Here is a 25,778-nt window from a genome sequence, read left to right on the forward strand (position 1 = left end):
TCAAGATCACAGGAGGAAATTTCATCCTATCTGCTCTACATTAGCTATGAAAAATATGTTTTATGCTAATTTACCATGACACTTAAAATATTTTCACAGGGTTGCTGGACATCTTACACTTCCACTACTGAAGCACAAGACCACATCCAACACTTAAATACAACTGACTCCATTTTTTGAAGGACAGCTTCTCAGGAGGACTCCATGTTACATATCAGTGTCCCACAGAGTTGGTTAAGGTATCACGCTGGTTAGAAATGGTGCTTGCATCTTATTAATATTTTGATGTTTCATAATTGGTTTAACATTCTTCCTTTCATAGAATATTATGTAACATGGGGAGCGTTGCCCCCTGCATTTTCTGTGTGATTCTCCATCTTTCCTCCTTGAATGGGGAAGGATATATGGGTGTATTTTGTTCTAGTTTGGGGTCTTCTAATTTTGGGTGAAGCACTGGGTGGGTTAGGGAGGGAACTGCTTGGATATCTGATATTGCCATCATACTTATTTAGGGTGACCACCTCTGGTATTTTAAAAGTGACACAAAATTGTATTAGGTGACATGCTTTTTCCTGTGTTGGAGAAATTTGCATGTACTCTTACTTTTCTCAGATTCGGGAGAGGCTGGGCGCCCGAGTCTTTCTCTTGAAGCACACCTTACATTAGACCTGTTATGTTTTATAGTCAATGACTGTTCCCACTAGTCATACTGTTACCTGGAATGTATGCGGCATAACCTCCCCAATAAAACACAGCAACATTCTAACCTCTTTGAAATGGCATAAAGCCAATATTGTGTGCCTTCAGGAGAAACACCTTAATGATTTGGAACATCAAAAACTACAAAGGCAGTGGGTTGAGAAGGTTTACTACTCATCTTCAGGGAATAGGAGAGGAGTTGCTGTATTATTTCACAAAGGGCTATCTTATAAAGCAGAACTCATATCTAAAGACTAAGAGGGATGCTATGTCCTGCTCAAACTGTGGCTTCAAGGCCGTGAATTGATCTTATTGGCACTTTATGATCCTGTTGACAGGGGAATTAAATTTTTTATCAACATTTAACCAAACTTTGCCTTCCATATCAATCTCATACGTTAGTGATAGTGGGAGATTTCAATCAGGTGTTAGACCCCCCCCCCCCCCCCCCCCCCCCCACACTTTGAATCGCTGAGGCACATTTTGTAGGAAAAAGGGGATAATAGGCAATAAGGATATAATTTATTTTAAAAGAATTCTCAGCTTGCTGGATATATGGCATTCCCTCCATCCAGATACCCGTGACTATACACACCTCTCCAGACATTTTTACCTCATCTTACAAATGAAGAAACTTCCTTGCTAAACAGGCTTCTCACTGCCAAAGAACTGCAAACAGCTATTAAGTCGCTCAAACTGCACTCAGTCCCGGGACCCAACGTGTTTTCAGGTGAATTTTATAAACTGCTCCCCCCACACTTTTTAGGACCTTTGTCAGATTATTAAGCAGATGTGGAGGAACAAGTCCTTCTGGTCCTTTACAGTACTCCACAAGCCTCTCTGCTCATTAATAGGGTGCAAGCTGCTCCATTTGACATCCATAGGTGCACGAAACAGGTGTGTCCACTGTCATCAATGGGGATTTTTTTCCACTTTCTTTAGAACCCCTGTTGCAAGACCAGACTATTTCTGGTGTGCAGGTATCAGATGTTTTAATCAAAATGTTTGCTCATGCTGATGATTTATTGGTAATATTAACAGATCCCCACATTTCCTTGGATAGGTTGTTACACTTGATTCACACTTTTGGCTCACTTTCTGGTTTCATACTTAACCAAATCGCAGGCCCTTTCGGTATTAGAACATACTCATACAGCATGGATTGGTGAATTTCCCCGAAGATGGGTCATGGATTTTCTTAAATATCTGGGTATCCTAATTCCTGTTGATCTATCACAACTGTATGCAGTGAATGTGGACAGGCTCCTCAGGAACACTATGATGCGTTTACAAAACTGGCCGGCGTACCTCAATCTCACTTTTAGGGAAAATTCACCTATATGATTTTGGTGCCTCATTGGCTGCATGCATTTCAAATGCTCCCTTTGTTTTTGAAAAGATCTGATGAACAAAAACTCAATCGCTTGCTACAGAGATATTTATGGCACGAGAAGACAGACCGTCTTCCCAATGCAACCATTCAAACTCCTTAACAAGGGGACGTCTGGGCATGCTAAGTCTACACCATGTAACAGTAGCTTGTGGAATGAGACAAATAAATGAATGGTTTCAGAATAACTCAGATTTTTCGGTCACTACTTTGGAAACCCAGCTGACAGAGGAAACTCATTTTTAGTCGTTTATTACATACGTCAGGAGGTTGGATGCCCACCATTCTGCAAGATTCTCACTTACTACCCACAGCTAAGGCAAAATGGCACTGGATTTGTAACCTTCATCATTTCTCAGCTAAAGTGACACCATTTATGGCTATTTGTAATAACCCAGCGTTTCCACCGGGGAATGGTCCCTCTCTCTTTCAACAATGGAGGCAGAAAGGCATATTGCTTCCTATAGAGCTTACCGTATGCATATAACTACTTCTGATTGTTGCCCAAAATGCCATGCTTCGTGAGCGACATTAGGACATATGTTCTGGAGTTATCCTCTCATTTCTGCTTTTGACACAAGTTATTAACTTCAATTTAACATATCTGGGACTGCAGAATTCATCAAGATCCATTGTTACTTTTTCATCAGTCTACCACTGCTCCTCCAGTACCTTGTGGCTTGAGGTTATTTTTTTTAGCTAGGTCAATATTAATAGCAAAAAAACTCATTTTGCTTTGCTGGCTTTCTCCCACAGCTCCAAAGTTGCAGCAATGTCATATCCAAATGTCCTCCCTTCTCTGGATGGCGCACTTCGCTCTCTGGGATATAACTTCCCCTGCAAGCTTACGTTTTCAAAATGTTTGGACTCACTTTTTGAACACATTTTCTTCAGTGGCTCGCAGTCAATTGTTGAACCCATAACTTCTTTATTGTGTCAGCCAAGAGGTGGGATAGGAGAAGGGGGAAGGGGGAGGGTTTGGTTGAGAGATTGGACTTGCAGACTACGCAATTGTTGTTCCTTTCCTGTTGTTGTATCTATAATTTCTCAATAAACAGAAGGCCAAGAGGAATTACGAAAAAAAGATAGCAAAAAATGTTTTCGGTATATTAAAAGCAGGAAGCCGGCAAAAGAATCGGTTGGGCCACTGGATGACAGAGGGGTAAAAGGGGCGATCAAGGAAGATAAAGATGTAGCGGAGAGACTGAATGAATTCTTTGCTTCGGTCTTCACCGAGGAAGATTTGGGTGGGATACCAGTGTCGGAAATGACATTTCAAGCGGACGAGTCTGAGAAACTTACTGACTTCACAGTAAACCTGGAGGATGTAATGGGGCAGTTCAGCAAACTGAAGAGTAGCAAATCTCCTGGACCGGATGGTATTCATCCTAGAGTACTGATAGAACTGAAAAATGAGCTTGCGCAGCAGCTACTGTTAGTGACATGCAATTTATCCTTAAAATCGAGCGTGGTACCAGAAGATTGGAGGGTGGCCAATGTAACGCCGATTTTAAAAGGTTCCAGGGGAGATCCGGGAAATTATAGACCGGTGAGTCTGACGTCGGTGCCGGGGAAAATGGAAGAGGCTATTATCAAAAACAAAATTACAGAGCACATCCAAGGACATGGATTACTGAGACCAAGTCAGCATGGCTTTTGTGTGGGGAAATCTTGCCTGACCAATTTACTTCAATTCTTTGAAGGAGTAAACAAACATGTGGACAAAGGGGAGCCGGTTGATATCGTGTATCTGGGTTTTCAAAAGGCGTTTGACAAGGTACCTCATGAAAGGCTACAGAAGAAATTGGAAGGTCATGGGATAGGAGGAAATGTCTTATTGTGGATTAAAAACTGGATTGAAGGATAGGAAACAGAGAGTGGGGTTAAATGGGCAGTATTCACAATGGAGAAGGGTAGTTAGTGGGGTTCCTCAGGGGTCTGTGCTAGGACCGCTGCTTTTTAATATATTTATAAATGATTTAGAGATGGGAGTAACTAGTGAGGTAATTAAATTTGCTGATGACACAAAGTTATTCAAAGTCGTTAACTCGCGACAGGATTGTGAAAAATTACAGAAGGACCTTACGAGACTGGGAGACTGGGCGGCTAAATGGCAGATGACATTTAATGTGAGCAAGTGCAAGGTGATGCATGTGGGAAAAAAGAACTCGAATTATAGCTATATCATGCAAGGTTCCACGTTAGGAGTTACGGACCAAGAAAGGGATCTGGGTGTCGTCGTCGATAATACACTGAAACCTTCTGCTCAGTGTGCTGCTGCAGCTAGGAAAGCGAATAGAATGTTGGGTATTATTAGAAAAGGTATGGAAAACAGGTGTAAGGATGTTATAATGCCGTTGTATCGCTCCATGGTGCGACCGCACCGAGTATTGTGTTCAATTCTGGTCGCCGCATCTCAAGAAAGACATAGTAGAATTGGAAAAGGTGCAGCGAAAGATGACTAAAATGATAGCGGGGATGGGACGACTTCCCTATGAAGAAAGACTAAGGAGGCTAGGGCTTTTCAGCTTGGAGAAGAGACGGCTGAGGGGAGACATTATAGAGGTATAGAAAAGAATGAGTGGAGTGGATGTGAAGCGTCTGTTCACGCTTTCCAAAAATACTAGGACTAGGGGGCATGCGATGAAACTACAGTGTAGTAAATTTAAAACAAATCGAAGAAAATTTTTCTTCACCCAACGCATAATTAAACTCTGGAATTCGTTGCCGGAGAACGTGGTGAAGGCGGTTAGCTTAGCAGAGTTTAAAAAGGGGTTAGACGGTTTCCTAAAGGACAAGTCCATAAACCACTACTAAATGGACAATTTTTGGACCTGGGACCCTGTTTTGCAGGGAGGAAACATTAAAGAAGTTCTGAGCTAAGACCTTCCTTTTCCTACCAGGGAACCATTTTTGATCTGAGACCATGCTTTTGCAAAAAAGTTTGATTTCAGATGCTGCTTCTAACAATATTTGTTTGAGTATTGGACAATGGTAAAGGAAATGCTAAAGAAAGTGAACATTAAGGATGTTTTGAGCTGAGATCTTGCTTTTCCTGCCAGGGAACCATTTTTGATCAGAGACCATGCTTTTTCAAATACAGAACCATGATAAGATTCATATGCAAAATTAGTTTTACTGCAGTACAGTACAGTATGTACACCTATTCCTATTTGTTCATTTACGTTTACAGCACTCTCTTTATTCTTACTCTCATTCTTAGCTCTGTTTTGCCTATGAACTTGGAGTGTGAAGAGTTTCCAGTTTCAGTTCTTTACTATGCTGTCTTGATGTCTGCTTCATACTGTTATCAGTGCTCTTCTTTGATGGAAAGGAGCCTCAACACCTGCAACCACCAGTTTGTGAACTCTCCTTTGTGGCGATGTAATGTGGTTGTTATTCTCCTCATCCAGCGGCAGCAAAGTTGTTCTGATGAATCTGATCCTGAAGTCACTATTCTAGTAAACAATGTTGTTGCTGTTATTGTTCTCAGTTGATCACATTTAGGTGGGTCCTTCTTTATGCAGGCTAACGTTTATGAAGCAACAGACCTTGGCAGAGAAAGATGAAGTTAGCCAAAGTCTGTATTTTAATATCAGGTTGGTAATGCTGGAAGGTGCCATGCATTAATTCTATATAACTTGGTTTTATAATGGCATGTAGTGGTGCATATAGCCTATTGCTCCCACGGTTCCCTTGCTTGGTTCTGTATTTCTGTTCACACTGCCTGCTGAACAATTGCTGTATTGTGAAATACAGTACTGTATACTGCTCTGTATTTGTGCTCAAATTGCCCGTTGTATAAGATGGAACAGTCATGCCCAGTACTGTACAATTTTTTTTCCATTTTTTGTTGCTGATTAGTGTTAATAAACAATATTTTTAAAAGATACCCTATGCATGTTCTTTATGTATAAAGTATGTTTTCCATACAATTTTTAAGGGATTACCATTTTTTTTCATATTATCCAATTTTTCACTTATCCGACAATGGGTTGGTCTCATTTATTTATTTATTGCATTTGTATCCCACATTTTCCCACCTTTTTGCGGGCTCAGTGTGGCTTTACATCAGATAAAATCAAGACTGTACTGTAGTTGCACTGATCTGATTGCCCAACCTTTGTGTCAATCCTCTGGGGTACCCCTATTGCTACAGTGTCCCTGGAGTGACAACTTGAGGCACCAGATGCTTTACTTTACTATTTACATACTAACAGACCAGTAAGCCTGACTTCAATACCAGGTAAAATAGAGGAAACTATTATAAAGAATAAAATTATGGAACACTTAAATAAACATGGTTTAATGGGACAGTGTCAGCATGGGCTCAGCCAAGGGAAATATTGCCTCACCAATTTGCTTCATTTCTTTGAAGGGGTAAATAAACATGTGGACAAATGTGAAGCGGTTAATTTAGTATATCTAGATTTTCAGAAAGCTTTTGACAGTTCCTCATGAGCGACTCCTGAGAAAATTAGAGTGTCATGTGATAGGAGACAATATTCTGGTGTGGATTAGGAATTGGTTACTGCACAGAAAACAGAGGACAGGGTTAAGTGGTCATTTCTCTCAATGGAGGAAGGTGAATAATGGAGTGAAGCAGGGATCAGTACTAGGACCGGTGCTATTTGAGATATTTAAAATGATATGGAAATTGGAATGACGAGTGAGGTGATTAAATGTGCAAAACACACAAACTATTCAAGGTTGTTAAAACACATGAGAACTGTGAAAAAACTGCAAGAAGACTTAAGGAAATTGGAAGACTGGGCATCCAAACTGCACATGAAATTTAATGTGGACAACTGCAAAGCGATGCACATTGGAAAGAACGATCCAAACCATAGCCACCTGATGCTAGGGTCCACTTTGGGGGTCAGGACCCAAGAAAAAGATCTAGGTGTCGTTGCAGAAAATGCAATGAAATCTTCTGCCTGGTGTGTGGCTGCAGCCAAAAAAAGCAAATAGGATGCTAGGAATTATTAGGAAAGGGATGGTAAATAAGACCAAGAATACTAGGATGACTCTGTATCGCTCCATTATGCAACCTTACCTTCAGTATTGCATTCCATTCTGGTCAAAAAAAGATATAGCAGAATTATACAAGGTTCAAAGAAGAGCAACCAAATGATAAAGGGGACGGAACTCCTCTCATATGAGGAAAGGCTAAAGAGATTAGGGCTCTTCAGCTTGGAAAAGAGACAGACGAGGGGAGATATGATGGAGGTCTACAAAATCCTGAGTGGTGTAGAATGAGAAGTGAGTCGATTTTTTACTTGTTCCAAAGACTAGGGACACTCAAGGAAGTTACATGTTAATACTTTAAAAGAAATAAGAGGAAATATTTTTTCACTCAACAAATAGATAAGCTCTAGAACTCTTTGCCGGAGGATGTAGTAACAGTGGTTAGCATAATCTGGGTTTTAAAACAGTTTGGACAAGTTCCTGGAGGAAAAGTCCATAGTGGAATTTCCATAGTGACCACAACAGTCAGTAGTGGTTGAAATATGCTCTTAAAAAGGTCACAAAGTTTGAGACTGCATCCCAATAACCCTCCAGGAAAAGGGTCCTAGAATGCTTGACACAATTAGAAGGAAAACACTCTAATGTTCTAAGACAGTCTGCCTGGATTGCAGCCCTGATGCAATATTTGCAATAATAGATAAAACCTAGGCCATGTCACCCTCACTTTAAGAAGCAGAGAAGGATGATTTTTTTTTCATAAGTTTTTGTGATATAGAAAAATGTGGAAACTATCTAATAAGACCAGCCTGTAATGTCTATGAATGAAACTGCTTTGAGAGCAGTAGTGGCATTAATAGCAAAACATATAGCCTGGCTCAAAGCTTCAGTCATCTGTGTGAGAATGTACACTATATACCAGCAGATAGCCCCTGCACATGTGAGATAACCATGATAACCTTTTCTTCAACCTTGAGAATCATGGCTCCATGATCAAGTCACTGGTACCAGATAACACTGATTGGCAATCACCAACCGCAGCCTTACCATCCATGTAGAAGGTACTAAATGTACCTTTATGTGTATGCCAGGGAGGACCCTGTGGCAAACATATCACCAATGGCAGAAAACAAGAGATTAAAACAAATCAAAACAAACAAAAAAAAAAAAAACAGAAAAAGCAAGTCAAACTCAATTGCAATAATGTACTAAGATTCTGACTATGACATATCTGACCAGAACTTAGGCCAAAGAGCATGAAAAAAAAAACCCCCAAACCTATCTAAACCAATAAGGGATCAACAAGAAACAGAAAAAAAGAAAAACCGTCAAAAATCTCCCTAGGAAGGCTCTATAAGCTCTGGACAAAAAAAAAAAAAAAAAAAAAGAGTCATACACCAGATGGTGAGATGTGGAAAACACGTCCTCTCCTCACAACAGATGAGAAGAGACTGATGGTCCGCATACTGTTTTGGTGGGCGGGAAGGCACTCGCACGCTGCCTGTGTTCTTAAAGTGGTATTAGCTTTTTTTATGCTCCGCACTGGGCGACATGGATGATGTAAGAATATAAGAGTAGAAATACTGGGTCAGACCAATGGTCCATCTAGCCCAGTATCCTGTTTCCAAACAGTGGCCAAGCTAGGTCACCCACGTGAGAATATGGCATACATAGTAACATAGTAGATGACGGCAGAAAAAGACCTGCATGGTCCATCCAGTCTGCCCAAGATAAACTCATGTGTATACCTTACCTTGATTTGTACCTGTCTTTCTCAGGGCACAGACCGTATAAGTCTACCCAGCAGTTTTTCCCACCTCCCAACCACCTGTCCCGCCTCCCATCACCGGCTCTGGCACAGACCATATAAGTCTGCCCTCCCCTATTCTCGCCTCCGAACCCCAACCCCTCTTCCCCCCACCTGCTCCGCCACCCAATTTTAGCTAAGCTTCTGAGGATCTTGTCTTCGGAGAAGTGCAAGTTTGTAGACCTCTACTAGCTCCCAACAAAGTAACTAATGGAATTAAATCAACTAAACAATATCCCTCTAAAATTTAAAAAATAAAAAAGCATTAACTCTCACCTTCACCGGAAGCTAATGCAAATTAACAGTGGAGATACATGATCATATTTTGCTTTCCAAAAAATAAGCCTGGCAGCTGTTTTGTAATTCCAACATACAGAGAACTGGAGTAATCCAACTGTGAGAAAATAATTGTACTAATGCCCTAAAATGATTAGGGATAAAACAGGAATGAACTAATCAAACCTGTTTTAAGTTTAAAAAAAAACCTTCCTGACATAAATGTTTAATTTGGGAATCCATTGTAATAGAAGAACCTAAAATCACCACCAGCATGCTTGATTTTTGATCCACTGCCACCTGAGACCCATCTAGCCAAATAATATAACTAGGAATACTAACATCACTTCTACTAAACCACAAAACCTTTGTGTTATCTGTAGACTCTCCTGTGGGTGGGGTGGGTTACAGCAGGCGGTAGTTCGTTTCTCTCTCTCACACACACTGCAATCCGCTTAAGTGCAAGGGTCTGGGACCAAAGAAAAACATGCAATTAACCTGCGCGTGCACTTAACCGTTGTGACCCAAAGAAGCTTGACATCTTATAAACATATGTACAGTACTGTTTATTATACATACAGTATACAGTCTCTGTTAACTGAAGTTAGGCTTACTTGAAGTAATCAGTCATAGTCCTCTGTACACTCTTGTGTCTATGAGTTCTATAGACTACGTCTGCCAGGCGGTAAAAACTGTCATAGCACTGACATCCAGTAGCCTCCAGATAGGCCCGCACGGTGTTGAGACTCTCCAGCGCTCTTGCAAAAGTGACAGGAGGTTGTTGAATTTCGTCAACATGTGCCTCGCTGCTCATTTCATCATCAGCCGTTGCCTGGGTGTAGAAGCATATCTCAACATCAGTGCTGTCGTCAGCTGTTTGTAGATCATAATCAACAGCTACATAGTGATGAAACTCCTCTTCAGTAACACCGGCTGGGATGTCAATAGCCTGTTCATCTGACACGTTTGCAACAGCTGCATCTGTTTCGTCCCTCTCCACATCCCTAACAAAGTTTGCCCGCTTGTAGCAGTTCACAATGGTTGCCTGTGTAACATGATTCCAGGCTTCTTTCTGCATATGTAGGGAATCCAACAGAGAGATTACGAGCCAGTTCAACAGCATGTTTATCCTTGTCAGTCTGGTCATCTATAACGCTCATCTGACGACGTAGCACAAGAGCCCGATAATGTTGTTTGAAATTGGCTATTATGCCCTGATCCATAGGTTGGATCAGAGAGGTTGTGTTTGGTGGCAGGAAGACCACCTTGACATTAGACAGCCTGACATCATCACTGAGTGCAGCACAATTATCACAAAGTAACAAAATCTGACGCTTTTGTGCCCACATTCTAGTGTCTAACTTCTTTAGCCACTGCTTCCAAATTTCCCCCGTCATCCATGATTGCGTTAGCCTCGTATGACACAGGAAGTCGTTTAACATTCTTGAAGCAATGGAGCTATTTGCTCTTTCCAATGACGAGCGGTTCCAACTTCTCACTCCCATCCATATTGTAGTAAAGGAGGATCGTCAGCCGGTCCTTCGATGTTTTACTTCCTGTAGTTTCGGCTTGTTTGAATGCAAGTGTTCCATCAGGAATCGTTCACTAGTAGAGACAGTTTTCGTCAGCACTGAAAATGTCACGAGGTGCAAACTCGTTCAAGATGGTAGGAAAAACTGAAACAACCCAATTTTCTGCACCAAAGTCATCAGCGTCTTGTTTTTCACCATGCTGTTTCTTGAATTTTATGTTGTTCCTCTCCTTCCATCTTTCCAACCATCCAACAGTGGCTTTGAATTCAGTTAGTCCAAGACTTTCAGCTAGCTGATTAGCTTTCTCCATAAGCAGTGGACCACTGACAGGAAACTGTCTGCTCCTGACTTGAGAAAACCACCGAAGAAGAGTATCTTCTACATCCTCAGCTTTTCCTACCCGTTTACGTTTCCGGTGTGGATTTGTATTGTTTTGTCAGTCTTCCAGAAGCTGGTCTTTCTGCTTCAAGATACGTGAAATTTGACTGGGATTGACACCATATTCTTTAGCAATAGATGCTTGACTTTGTTTTCTAATTTTTTAAGAACTTCTATTCGTTCAGCCAGTGAAATTTGACTGGGATTGACACCATATTCTTTAGCAATAGATGCTTGACTTTGTTTTCTAATTTTTTAAGAACTTCTATTCGTTCAGCCAGTGTTAAAGTCTTACAGTTGCGCAACGACGACGACTCCAGTGTACACTCTAACAACATTCTCTTTTGCTTATTCTGCCTGTGGCGGTTAACCAAGATTTCAAATTTACTGCCCCTTTGTCACGCGCCAATCAGCTTCCATATTCCGTGCGTGCGCTTATGCGGGGTCTTTTCTGCAGAGGAGCAGTCTTAAACCATGCATATAAACGAATCTTGCACTTATCAGTGGTGCGCTAAACCAGTTTGTCCCCATAGAAATTGATGGCACCAAAAACAGGACCGAAGTACGGCATGCAGTTAAACAGAGCATGCGCTTATCAGACATGCACTTAAATGGAGTGCACTGTATATAAAAACAACGGGGATACGGAACTCCGCATGGTGGCCGCCAACAGTCTGAAAACACTCCATCCTTTGTCACTGAATAGTGCCTATTTAATAAACAAGAACTAAACCATTGAAGCACTGTTGCAGCAAAACTCAACTCTAATAACACGCCAATCAATTTACTATGGTTTACTGTATCAAAGGCAACCAATATATCCAAACATAAGTAACACTATATCTTTACCTCAACTTAACATATCTGATTCAGTTCAGTTGTCAATGATAAATAATGCCTCAGTATTATGATATACTCTGAAACCATGTTGAGAATCATGAAGCAGATTAATGTTTTTGCACAAATTGAGATAATTAAGAACTTACCACAAACTCAACTAATTTAGCAACAACAACCCCCCCCCCCCCCCCAAAACACAACATACTTGCAATCAATCTAAAATCAGTTACCCGAGGTAAATCTGCAACCATCAGCTTTGGAATTGGAGTTAAAACAATATTTCCTATGGATGATGAAAACCAACCCTGCTCCAGTGTCAAATTAACCCAACAGACTAGCCAATTTAAAAACTCAATGGAGGATTTCTCAACAAAACGGACAGAAGTCTAAAAGAATATGAAGATTTTGTAAGTTTTTTTTACAATAGGAATTATTTTTTTGAATAGACGTAGGTTTAAATGAAGACCATTCCCTATCACCAGGTATATCAATTAAATATTCCTCCAACAGTTGTACTTCGCTATCAAGGTAACCAATAAAATCAAATGAATGATGGATCTTACTAACCTTAGAAGAGAAGAAAGTAGCTAATTCATCTGCCGAAGGTTGAGAAACACTGGCCCTTGACAGTTGATTAGTTGGGACATTATTAATAATTGGGAATAATTTCTTCAAATTAGGACTTCACTCCCTACAAGTTCAGAATAATAAGTTGTTTTGACAAATTTACCTGATATTTATAATTCTTAAATGTCAATCTCCACCTCTCTGTATCCTCTACATACTTAAAGTTATACCAAACTCACTTGAAGTTAACGACATTTCCATGCCATCCCACAGATCAATCCAGAGACTTGTGGATTGTGTCCCTCTACCAGCAGGTGGAGATGGAGAGAACCTCTGAGGTGTGCTATATGTGGACCTGTGCAGCCAGCTGAACCTCAGTATTCTCTCTATCTAGCAGGTGGAGGGACATCTCTGTGCAGCTCTGGTTTGATCTGGCTACTGGTGTCCTTTGGGCCTAGTTTAGCACAGAGTGGTTTAGCTAGGGGTTGAGTGGCTAATTGCAGCTTGTGGTGTACACCTGGTGGTACCAGATCCCTCCCGGTCTCCACCTACCTTTCCTCCATCGCCCGGGGCTGTTGGCCTGATCGGGTGCTTCCTATCTCTCCTGATTAATGATGGGGCCCTGGTCCATATCCAGCCGGTTATTGGGGGCAATCTGGCCTCCCCACAGACGCTTTCTTCGCTTTGCAGTGCTCGGTCGTCCTTTTCAATTCAAAGCGATGCCCTTCGGCCTAGCTACAGCACCTCGGACCTTTTCCAAGGTCCTGGTAGTAGTGGCGGCCTATCTCAGGAAGGAAGAGATTCAGGTCCATCCCTATCTAGACGACTGACTTGTGCGGGCGTCTTCTTTCGAGAAGAGTCAGCGGGCAACTGACAAAGTGGTCGGGTTGCTTCAGTCGCTTGGTTGGGTTATCAACTTCCCGAAATGCAGCCTAACGCCTTCCCAAACGCTGGAATACTTGGGGGTGTGCTTCGATACCCGAACAGGGATAGTTTCTCTTCCTTCAGCTCGAGCACAGCGGTTACAGGCTCAGTTACGAGCGCCGTTTCAAACTCCGAACCCGCGGGCTTGGGACTATGTTCAAGTTCTAGGTTCTATGGCCTCCACCTTGGACATGGTAAAGTGGGCCAGAGCTCACATGCACCCCCTCCAGTGGCACCTTCTGAGCCGTTGGTCTCCGCTCTCGGAGGATTACAAGGTTCAGGTGCCATGTTTGGCCCGTCTTCACACAATCATGCACTGGTGGTTCATTCAAAAGAATCTGGTATCGGGCACTCCTCTGGCAACCTCGGACTGGAAGGTAGTGACCACGGGGATGTGTCACTGTCTGGCTGGGGGGGCTCATTGCCTGCAACAGACGGCCCAGGGCGTTTGGACTTCGACGGAGGCGTCATGGTCCATCAACCGCTTGGAGTTACGGGTGATTCGTCTGGCCCTTCGGGAGTTTCTGTCTCTTCTCCGCAGTTGCCCAGTTCGAGTTCTTTCGGACAATGCGATGGCAGTCGCCTATGTAAACCGTCTGGGTGACACCAGGAGTGCACCCCTAGCACGCAAGGCAGCTCTGATCTGATTGGGCAGGGACTCATCTCTCTTTCTTGACAGTGGCTCATATAGCGGGGTCACAGAATGTGCAAGCGGACTTTCTCAGTCGCCACCAATTGGACCTGAGGGAGTGGATGCTCTCCCCTCTGGCCTTCGATCAGATAACTGCCCGTTGGGGGATGCCAGAGATGGACTTAATGGCCACCGCATTCAATGCGAAGGTTCCCCTTTTCTTCAGCAGGGGACGAGAGCTGGGCTCAGAAGGCATCAATGCCCTTCTTCACCTTGGCCCAGGGACCTGCTCTATGCCTTTCCCCCATGGCCAATGGTGGGCAGGTTACTGACTCGCATTGCCAGTCATCCCGGTCAAGTGATCCTAGTGGCCCCGGATTGGCCCAGACAACCCTGGTACGCAGATGTAATCAGGCTTCTGTTCAATCGTCCTTTTCTGCTACCAGCAAGGGATGGTCTCCTGCTGCAGGGGCCAGTCACGATGAAGGATCCCTCCCCCTTTGGTCTTACGGCCTGGCCCCTGAAAGAGCGAGGTTGAGAAGAAAAGGGTATCCGGACGCAGTTATCGCTACGATGATGTAGGCTCGGAAAAGATCCACCTCGATAGGTTATGCTAGGGTGTGGCATACCTTCGATTCGTGGTGTGCGAGTTCGGGATTGCCAGCGGTTTCGGCTTCAGTATCAGTTATCCTCACGTTTCACGAGGCTGTACAAAAATCACTCTCGTTGAGTTCTCTTAAGGTGCAGGTGGCAGCTCTGGCATGTTTTAGAAGCCAGCTTTATGGGGCGTCTATCGTCTCCCACCCGGATGTGGTTCGTTTCTTGAGGGGCGTAAATCGTTTGCGCCCTCCTCACGTGCCAGTTCTGCCATCCTGGAACCTTAATCTAGTTCTCAAAGCGCTTCAGCGTCCTCCTTTCGAACCCTTATCGGGGATTACGATTAAGGATCGCACCTTGAAGGCGATTTTCCTTGTAGCCATTAATTCCACTTGGAGAATTTCAGAGTTACAGGCCCTTTCTTGCAGAGACCCCTGTCCTGCATTTTACGGAGGCGGAGGTATCGATTAGGACAGTTCCTTCGTTTTTGTCCAAGGTGGTTTCTCATTTCCACTTGGGGCAGTCCCTGCACTTGCCGGCCTTCCGCCGGGAAGATTACCCTGAGCAATTCCAGGCTCTTCGCTGCCTCAATGTGAGACTGGCTCTTCTCAGGTATTTGGAGGTGACGAATGAATTTCGTCTTTCTGACCATCTCTTCGTCCCATTTGGAGGCAGTAAGAAGGGTCATATGGTGTCCAAGGACACCATAGCCCGTTGGTTGTGGGAGGCCTTCTCTTCGGCATATGTGGCATTGGATAAGCAAGCCCCTTTCCATGTTCATGCTAATTCTATGCGATCTCAAGTATCCTCCTATGCAGAGTCCCGTTTGGTTTCTCTGGAAGATATCTGCAGGGCAGCTACATGGGCTTCGGTCCATACATTCACTCGTCATTATCGGGTGGATGTGGCAGCTCGTCAAGATGCAGTGTTTGGCTCATCGGTAATTTCTGCCGGGTTGGGGGTGTCCCGCCCTACTTGAGGACTGCTTGGGGACATCCTACACGTCTCTGGATTGATCTGTGGGACGCCGTGGAAGGAAAAATTAATTCTTACCTGATTAATTTTTTTTCCATTAGTCCCAACAGACCAATCCAGAGGCCCCCCCCCCCTGGGTTTACTGTCTGCGGTTTTGTTGCAGTTGGTTAGTTTTTTTCGGGTTTCGTTGTTCTGAATGTTCCTTCATTTGATTCAAAAAATAAAATAAAATCAATAAATATAGGTGGAAGTATGCTGGGCAATTGGTCTGACAATGTCAGGAGAGTTTTCTATTGTTTCCATTCCACTGCTTTGGTATCGTTCATACTGAGGTTCAACTGGCTGCACAGGTCCACATATAGCAAACCTCGGAGGTTCTCTCCATCTCCAACTGCTGGGACACAACCCACAAGTCTCTGGATTGATCTGTTGGGACTAATGGAAAGAAAATTATCAGGTAAGAAATAATTTTTCCTTACTCTTCAAGATTATAAGATTATCAGTAAACCAAGGTGCATTTATATTCCTAGAACACCGTTTAACTTTCAGCAGCGCTATTTCATCAAGAGTGCTTGAAGAAACATTATTCCAGTCTGTTAAAGGGAAAGATTATATACAGGTCATTGGGCCAATGGAAAGTCAAGTGACTTGCCCAGAGTCACAAGGAGCTGCAGTGGGAATCAAACCCAGTTCACTAGGATCAAAGCCTGCCGCGTTAACCACTAGGCTACTCCTCCTGCTTGTCAGGGTCTTAACAGCTTCTCATCTATCTTCCCCCTAGTATATCTAGTCTGCTCTTCCTTTATAGATGATAAAAACTTACAATTTAAAGTAAAATTACAATAATGATCATACACTGGAGTCCAGGAACTAAACAATACTAATCCTGAATCACTCACTACTAAATCCAATGCATGACCCTTTTCATGAGTAGGGACAAACTTTGGAAAATCAAAATGTGCTTATCTAATACTGATAAAAATTCAATATCATCATCACCATCACCCTGTTTTTCCAGATGCAAGTTAAAATCCCCCCAAATTACTAGATGAGTACATTTTGTACTGGCATATAAAATCCGCTTAAGACCAATAACCTGGAGGTCTATATACCAATGATAAAAAGTTCTTAACAGCCAAACACCCACCTTTCCTATCATTTCTTGGTACTTGAAATGTAGTATAACCAGGAGGGCATACTTCTGCTACTATAGGACTTGAGTGAGTGCATAACCAAGTTTCGTTAATAAAAATTAGTCCTAATAGCTATAAAGTCTCTTAAAAGTAAGAACTTATTACATATAGATCTAGCATTAAAACAACATGGTATTGGCATATTATCACAGCGGTGACTGAAAATAGTACCCAGACGATGTGAAGGTATAAAACTTTTGGTATCATCCAAGACTCGACACGGGCCATGTTTCGGACTGTATCGGGAGTGTTAAAGAGATGTGAAATTAAAAATCTATCTGGAATCAAACGTGTCAGGAGTTGAAAATAAAATTAAAGTCTCAAACAGTTGTAGTATTAAGATAGATGCCAATCCAATACTAGAAGAGAGACTGTAGAGAATTGCATGGGGACAGAAATTTCACCCATCCCCAATGGAATCTAACCCATCCCCACCTACCCCACTTGAATCTAAACTGTCACCACCCATCCCCTGTACTAAAATAATCCAACTTAACAGTGGCCCATGTTGGTACCGTTCCCTCTCAGTGCTTATGGTGATTTCAAGGCTATCAGCCATATCCATTAATTTATTATAATTGCTAAACTAACTTATAAACACAAGGAAAGGAGAGGTAGGCTGGCCTGGCACTACACTTCCACAGAAACCCTGCAGGACCTACGTCCATCCCCGCAGGAGTCCCATACACCTGGAGGGGATCCCTGCAGTATTCCCACTAACCCTGTGCAGCTCTCTACTGTAAAGCTCTTTACTTCTCGATTCAGCCAAATAGTAATGCCAAAATGACTCTAGCATTTGACTGAATCAAGAAGTAAAGAGCTTTACAGTCTCTTCTAGTATTGGATTGGCATCCATCTTAATACCACCGCTGTTTGAGACTTTATTTTCAACTCCTGACGTGTTTGATTCCAGACAGATTTGTCATTTCACATCTCCTTAAGACTTCTGATGCAGTCCTATCAGGCCAAAACACCATCCATGTCAAGTCTTGGATGATATTAAATGTTTTATACTTTCACATTGTCTGGGTATTATTTTCAGACCCCTTTGCTGTGTTTGTGTTTGCTTTGTTGACTGCAAGGATGTGTTCTTCTGTGTTTACACAGACGTATCATCAGAAGATAATACAAAGGAACAAGCAGAGAAAAGACACTCTAAAATATTTTTTAACAATTAATATAATATAGTTTCAATACAATGGAACAATTCACCAATTTCCTACCTAATACACTATCATTTCTACACCAGTTCTAGATCTTGAAGGATCTGATAAAGCTATTACTTCTTTTGAACCATTAAAGGATTGAAAATTGACTTAAAATCCTTCCAATTACCTGGGGCTTGAGTGAAACTCAGGGAAAGTGCTTTAGAAATTATCTGTAAGAATTTACAGTATGAACTAACCATTCTTCTGTGGTAGGCTGTTCTTCAGACAAAGGTTGCAGGTGCTCAGGCCTGAAGGTAGCCGATTGAACCGGCACTAAAGCCCACTTATCGGACAGTGAGATACTTTGGAGTGAATGATGTCATCTTGATAGCAGGGGCAATCATTGAGCCCTAGTTTGAGTGAGACAGAGACCACTGATGGTTTTTGACTATTGGAACTGGTAATAGTGCAAAAATTTGTTTGGAGGCTGTGAGGGGGATTCATATTCTCTAATAAGAAGGCTGCGCTCCTTCTTACAAGCTGCTTGAGTTGAATGGCAGAGGTTTAAGGGCTGGACAAAACATTAACAGGTGTTGAAGCTCATCCTTGAGATTGAAGGGTCATTTCTTTAAAAGAGAAGTACTCTTCCATTTTTTATGGAGTGACTTTGAATGGATCAAACTCTGATAATCTGTGGCTTTTCTCTGATGAATATTGATAAATTAGATTTTTCCCTTACCTTTTTCAATGCTCTGACCTTTATACTCTACTTCTTGGTCTGATCGAAGCTGCACAGCCTTCTGGAAGGTTTGTTTTGGGGTTTTTTTTTTTTCGGGGGGAGGGGGGGGGGGGGTTAGTCTTTGTTTCCAGGCTTATGTGGGCATAAGAACATGCCATACTAGGTTAGACCTATGCTCCATCTAGCCCAGTATCATGTTTCCAACAGTGGCCAATCCAGGTCACAAGTACCTGGTAGAAACCCAAACAGAAGTAAGATTCCATACTACAAATCCCAGGGCAAGAAGTGGCTTTCCCAATGTCTTTCTCAATGGCAGACTATGGACTTTTCCTCCAGAACTTGTCAAAACCTTTTTTAAACTCAGATACACTAACTACTGATACTACATCCTCTGGCAACAAGTTCCAGAGGGTAACTATTAAAATATTTCTTCCCATTTGTTTTAAATGCATTTCCATGTAACTTTGTTGAGTGACCCCTAGTCTTTGTACTTTTTGAAAGAGTACAAAAAAAAAAAAGTCTATTCACTTCTACTTGTTCTACATCACTCAGGATTTTGTAGACTTCAATCATATCTCCCCTCAGGCGTCTCTTTTCCAAGCTGAAGCGCCCTAACCTCTTTAGCCTTTCCTCATACGAGAGGAGTCCCATCCCCCCCTTTATCACTTTGGACACTTTTCTTTAAACCTTTTCTAATTCTGCTACATCTATTTTGAAATACAACAATCAGAACTGAACGCAATACTCAAGGTGAAGTTGCACCATGGAGCAATACAGAGGCACTATAATATTCTTGGTCTTATTTACCATCCCTTTCCTAATAATTCCCAGCATCGTTTGCTTTTTTGGTCGCCACCACACACTGGACAGAAGATTTCAGCACACTGTCTAAAATGACACCTAGATCTTTTTCTTGGGTGCTGACCCCCAAGGTGGACCCCAGCATCAGGATTTGGGTTATTCTTCCCAATGTGCATCACTCTGCATTAGTTCACATTAAATTTCATGTGCCAATTGAATGCTCAATCTTCTAATTTCCTAAGGTCTTCCTGTAATTTTTCACAGTTCGCCTGTGTTTTTAACAACCTTGAATAGTTTTGTGTCATCTGTAAATTTAATCATCTCACTTATCGTTCTAAATTCCAGATAATTTATAAATAAGTTAAATAGCACCAGTCCCAGTACAGATCCCTGCAGCATGTAAACACTTGCCTGAAGGATAGCTTAATTGCTTTTATACCACCCATAGCTGACTGAAAGAAGAATTAAGTGCTGAAATCAAAGAGGTGGGGATATAGTAGCTGTTGGTAGCACAGGCTGGTGGCACACAGGCTCTGGTGGTGTTACCTTGGAGTGTGCTGGCATCTCCTTACTTGTCTGTCAAGGATATAAATGGTGTACTAACGATTAATTGAATCTTTATAGAACTAATTCAGTCAACTGCAATCCCCCCCCCCCCCCCCCAAAAAAAAGTAAAATGGGCAAAGAATACATTTTCCCGCAATGTCACTATTCCACAATTACAAGCATCTGCCCCCTCCCCCAAACTCATTCTTACCGTGACTGGTGAGTCCACTCTCTGCACGTTGCTCTCTTCTACCAAGATTTCCCTGAAGGGGGGGAAAAAAGGGGAAATGGGAGAAAATACAATCAAGAAAGTGAAAAGGTACACCTCCTTTACTTGCTACCCCATCCCACCACAAGACATGTTCCAGCAAATCCTTGACTGATTTGAACAGCAGCAGCACCAGAAATCAGCAACACAGAACTAACAAAACCTTTGCAGCCCAACATACTTGGCATAACTGCTCTTAACAATGCCATTAAGGAAGCTCCTGGACTTGGGCAGGACAGATGAGATCAATATCATCATCATTTATTCACATTCAGCCCAAATCTGGTAATTTGTTGCTGTTTTACTTTTAATCAAAATAAGACAAAGTACAATAAACAGTACAACATTAAACAACTTGGTATATTTCCTTTTGGACAGTTTATTGCTTCAACTTAAAAACAAAAAAGAAACCACTTTCAAACTGGAATGGTTCAGGGAAGGAAGAAGTTGGACACGTAGGGACAGTCCATATCTCTTTGGTTAGAGGGACCACACAAACCATTCTCAGCTGAGCTCCCAAGCTCTCTGGCTGTCTGATAACTGTGCTGTACAAAATATTGGTTTGGCCACAGTACTCATGGCCCACCCCATTCTGCTACCTAAATTGGCACTAAAAAATAAATATCTGGATGGACAGGATTACATTGAAGCTCGGGTTTGGGTCAATGGGACTTTTTCCAACCCAATTTTCACTGGTTGAGGGACTCTGCAACATTGCCCACTATCCCCTTTACTATTTGTTGTAACCCTAGATCCACTTACTTGAGAGATTATGCAAAACCCCGAGGTTGGAGGAGTGTCCACAGGCTATTAAAATCATGACATTAGCAGATGACTTACTGGTACATCTGACAGGGCTGAAGGATTCTCTGAAGATTCTTATGAGAGTCTTCGGGAATATGGAGACTTCTCCGGTTTCAACCTGAATTTTGAAAAGTCTGAGGCTTCCCTCCTTTAAATCAATAAGATGGATCTGGCATGGCCCTTTTCCTTTATGATGGGCAGAGGGATCATTTACTTATTTGGCGGTCATCTTGTCCACGAATACTACACAGTTGTACAAACTTAATATCAGCTGGATGACTGCACATACCAGGACTCTGTTGAGAACTTGGCAGGACCTCTCTCTCTCCCTTACAGGTACAATTGCATTAATACAAATGGTAAATCTTTTCTAGGTGGTTATCTACACCTCTAGCGTTCTTAGGGAGCGTCTTGGCACTACGCTTAGGGAATTAGGGCATTTTTGCTGGGGAGAAAAACAGCTTAGACTTCAGTTTGACTTTTTAGTGGGCAACTAGAAGAACGGCAGCTTAGTTATATCTGATTTTAAATTGTGTAATTAGGTGTGCCTGTTAAGACATTTAGGGGATTAGATAAATGGTATGGAAGATTATACCCCTTATGAAGTGGAGAAGGAATATTTTGCACCTTTACACCCTAATTTTCTATTACATGTTAAAATGCAACCCCTCCCCAAGCATGTTTTATTAAGTCCTCTATAGAGGATCTAAAAAGCTATAACTCTTGCTCTGGGCCAGGATTCCCATAGCTTACTCTTCTTGCCTCTTAGGGGGAAATTAAAATTTAGTCCAGGCCAGGTAAACCAGGTATTTTTGTCATAGGAATCTACAGGACTGAATTTCTTGGAGCATTGTGTAAGGAAGTGAAGGACTTTCAAAAATGTAAATGGAGATTTTTGGCTACTTGGGACTCTTACCTTCACTCCCTTTCACCCCGAGCCAGAAGCATCAACATCAATATCCTTGGGGAACCCTCCAGGCAGCTTTGATTATTATTCTGGGTTTAACAATGTTTAGTCTTTGAATTTGGGTGGGGAGGTGGATGGGTAGGGTTTTGGGAATAGCTGGTGGGAATTTTTATGTTTTTCAATATTATGTATTGTTTCAGAGAGAACTATAAGAGTACAAGTTCACTATCTATTTGTGCATCAAGTTCATTTTGAAATTATTATTGTTGATACTGCAATTTAATAAAAAAAGATTTAAAATAAATATAACTAAATATCTGTTGGGAGGAAGTGACATCATCCTGGGGAAATGGCTGCCTAGAGCAGTAATTCCCAAACTGAGTTCCATGTACTCTCCTTCAGGGGTTCCTCACTGAAGCATGTCCTAGCTAGAAAGGGGGGTAGCAATTCTCAGTAGCTCTTAACCATGCCAGCTCCACTGACAAAATGGCTGCCGGAACTTCCCACAGAAGTCTCACAAGGCTGCTGTGGGAGGTCCCAGCAGCCAATTTGAGATTGGAGTCTAAATGGGTTGAACACTGCGGATTGCCCTTGCTGGCTCCAATCTCAAAATGGAGCCATACCTTCCTCAGCCAGAATGGAGCAATGAGGATTCATGGTTTCCTTGTCATGCTTAACTTTCAGGATGGGACATGATCCCCCCGTTTTCTTGGGCACAAGGAGTACCTGGAACATAATCCCTTCCCTTTTTACCCTGGTAGAACGAGCTCAACCGCATTGGCCTTCAGAAGGGTAGAGTTCCTCTGCAATACTTCCTGTCGATGGGCAATCTGGTGTTGCCAATGAAGTGTGTAACCGTAGTTGACTATTTGGAGAACCCACCAGTTGGAGGTTACAAGCAGTCATCTTTCCTGGAAAGAAAAAAAATTCAGCCTCCCCCCTACCAGTAGGGCATCTGGTACAGCTACTTGGATGGTGGCTGTGATCTCTTGAAGCCGGTCAAAAGCCCGTCTCTAGCTTTGACTGGACAGCCAGTTGGAGCTTCTGGGTGTTCTGCTGCTGAGCCTGTTGGGCAGGACGGGAAGGAGGAGTGAACCCACGCCTTTGAGAGTAGTATGTGCTCCTCTGAGGCCCCGCCAAAAACCTCCAAGAAGAAGTGGACGCAGGAGGCGCTTGCCTGAAAAGGGACTCGATGATGTCAGAGTGTTTCTTAATGAAATCCATAACCTTCTCCAACTTGTCCCCAAAAAGGTAAACCCCTCTGCATGGAACATCTGCCAATCTCTCCTGAACTGCTGGTTCGAGGTCTGAGACGCACAGCTACAAGAGCCTACGCATCCCAACACTCAAGGCAGAGTCTGGATGCAATGTCAAAAATATCAAACGTGCCCTTGGCTAGGTATGTCCTGTACACCTCCTGCTTCATAGCCAGCTGGCAAAGCTCTGCGGCCTGCTCTGGTGGGAGAGTGTCTGCAAAGTCTAGTACACTCCTCACTACAGTCTTCAAATACAGGCTCGTGTAGAGCTGGTAAGCTGCATGCGAAAAATGAGCATCGAGGCATGAAACACTTTCCTCCTAAAAGAATCCAGTAACTGGGCCTCTCTGCCTGGGGGAGCCGAGGAATAAGCCCTGGAGCTCCTGGCCCTTTTCAGAGCCAATTCAACCACCAGAATGTTGGGGAAACTGGGCCTTCCTGAATCCAGGAGCCTTTTTGAATATGATACATTGAATCCACCTTCTTGGAAGTAACCTATCCAAAAAGAGGGGTCTCCCAATTCTTCAACTATGCCTCTTTGAGAACAGAATGGAGAGGTGCGGTGACTGCTTCCCTAGGGGAAAGAGTTGTAGTCCAGAATGGTCAACAAATCTGCCCTAGACTCATCCTCCATTTCCAACTTAAATGGGAGAGCAGCTGCCATCTCCTTAACAAACCCCGTGAAGAAGAGAGTCTCAGAAGAAGACTTCCTTCTCTCCTGTGAAGGCGAGAGGTCTGAGGGAATGCCATAAGACCTGTCCTCCAAGAAGTAGTCTGGCTCTCCGTCAGACTCCTATGACCAGTCTGCCTCAGGTCGGTCAGGACACCAAGGGACTGATCTACCACCTGACCCCAGAGAGCTTCCTCCCGATGTTGAGGTCACTGTATGGGACAACCCAGACACTGATGCCCACCAAGGCGACAGTATTGAGAGCTGCTCCATGGGCAAAACCTGGGCTTCTCAAAATAGTGATTATACAAAAGGATATTTCATATAGCAAGTTGAATAGATATAACCACATCTAACCTTCACGACTTTATAAGAGTTGAACTTCTTGTTAATAAGTAGCATTTGGGGAGGGGGGGGAGTGTTTCCCATATTCTCATCTGTACACCCTGTAGGATTCTGTGAAGAGACCCTGTCACAAGATCTTTTGGGGGTTGGGGGGGGGGGGGGGGACATGACGGTAAGAAATTGGATGATGTCCAATATTTCTGCCCCAGGTACCTTCTCCATCTCTAACTTAAATAGAACAGCATCAGCCATTTTCCTTACAAATTCAGTGAATGAGAGCTCCTCTCATGTGGGGAGATAGGTCTAATAATAGGCCAGCTGAACCCTCTTCAGATAAAACATCCAGCTCACTGTCAGTCAGGCCGAGAAAAATATCCTAGAAGAGAAGTATGGGTGTCTGCCTTTCTCAACCTCCTTACATCACAGTCAGGCCGTGAGTGATGAGATAGTGATGATCTCTGATGCCTCAGTAAAGCTTCCTACCCTTACAGTATAGTAGAGGGACTTCGAGGCTTGTCTACATCTCTGCCAAAGCCTTCCCTGCAGACACTCCATAAATCCGTCAGACCAGCTGGATGTCTCTCTGCAATGATGCCATCTCCTCATGAGCTGATCCTCGAAGGCTACCATCAACTTAAGGTGTAGGAAACGCAGTAAGAGTGGCCTAGGAATATCAGAAGCCATGACTAGGTTTCTTGGAGGCTGTTATACACCCTCGCATACAGAAGAGGATGAGTGGTCCTCAAATTGGGGCCATTTCAAAGACAGCAAAGACCTGAAGGTCACAGTGCTCAACAATGAGGTGTGATGTTGATGCCTCCCTGCCTCTGTCTAGAAGCTGGTTTTCCCAGCTGGATTTATTATTTTCCCCTAGTGAATATTGGATCTGCCTGCCATTCAATATTGTGAGTCCTCTGGGTGGGATTGGAAAATTAGTTCTCACCTGGTAATTTTCTTTCCATTAGTCCCAACAGATCAATCCAGAGACTTGTGGGTTATGTCCCTCTACTAGCAGGTGGAGATAGACAGAACTTCAGAGGTTTGCTATATGTGGTTCCATGCAGCCATCTCAACCTCAGTATGATCAATACCAAAGCAGTGGAAGAAAGGAAATTTCCAGAAGTAAAACTTTCCTGCCTCTAGGAAATGACATAAGGAACCTTACCTGCCGCAGCGGGAGAACCAGCGAAGCAGACTCCCACAATCGCTCCACAACTCACAATCATGGATTTCTCTTTTCTTTTTATTAATAAACCACATGAAGGAACATCCACCCAACAGACGAAAACACCAAAACAGAAACCGAATCCTCGCGGAAGTAAAAAAAGGGTGGGCCACTGGATTGATCTGTTGGGACTAATGGAAAGAAAATTATCAGGCGAGAACTAATTTTTCTTTCCACAGCGTCCCACAGATCAATGCAGAGACTTGTGACATGCACGAAAGCAGTCCTCAAGTACGGAGGGACAACCCCAACCCCACGAGATAACCAAGGCACCGAAAACCTTTTTCTGCCAAGC

General features: G+C 42.9%; 1 protein-coding gene across 1 annotated transcript in view; it reads right to left on the reverse strand.

Moving 5' to 3' along the window:
* PPP4C (protein phosphatase 4 catalytic subunit) overlaps positions 1–25,778 on the reverse strand; it is a 71,931-nt gene that overhangs the window by 18,754 nt on the left and 27,399 nt on the right. The window contains exon 3 of the mRNA XM_030209671.1: positions 20,220–20,271. Within this exon, the coding sequence (XP_030065531.1) occupies positions 20,220–20,271 (52 nt within the window). The remainder of the gene's footprint in view (positions 1–20,219; positions 20,272–25,778) is intronic.

Source organism: Microcaecilia unicolor, chromosome 7, assembly GCF_901765095.1.
Source record: "Microcaecilia unicolor chromosome 7, aMicUni1.1, whole genome shotgun sequence".
In the NCBI taxonomy this organism is placed as follows: domain Eukaryota; kingdom Metazoa; phylum Chordata; class Amphibia; order Gymnophiona; family Siphonopidae; genus Microcaecilia; species Microcaecilia unicolor.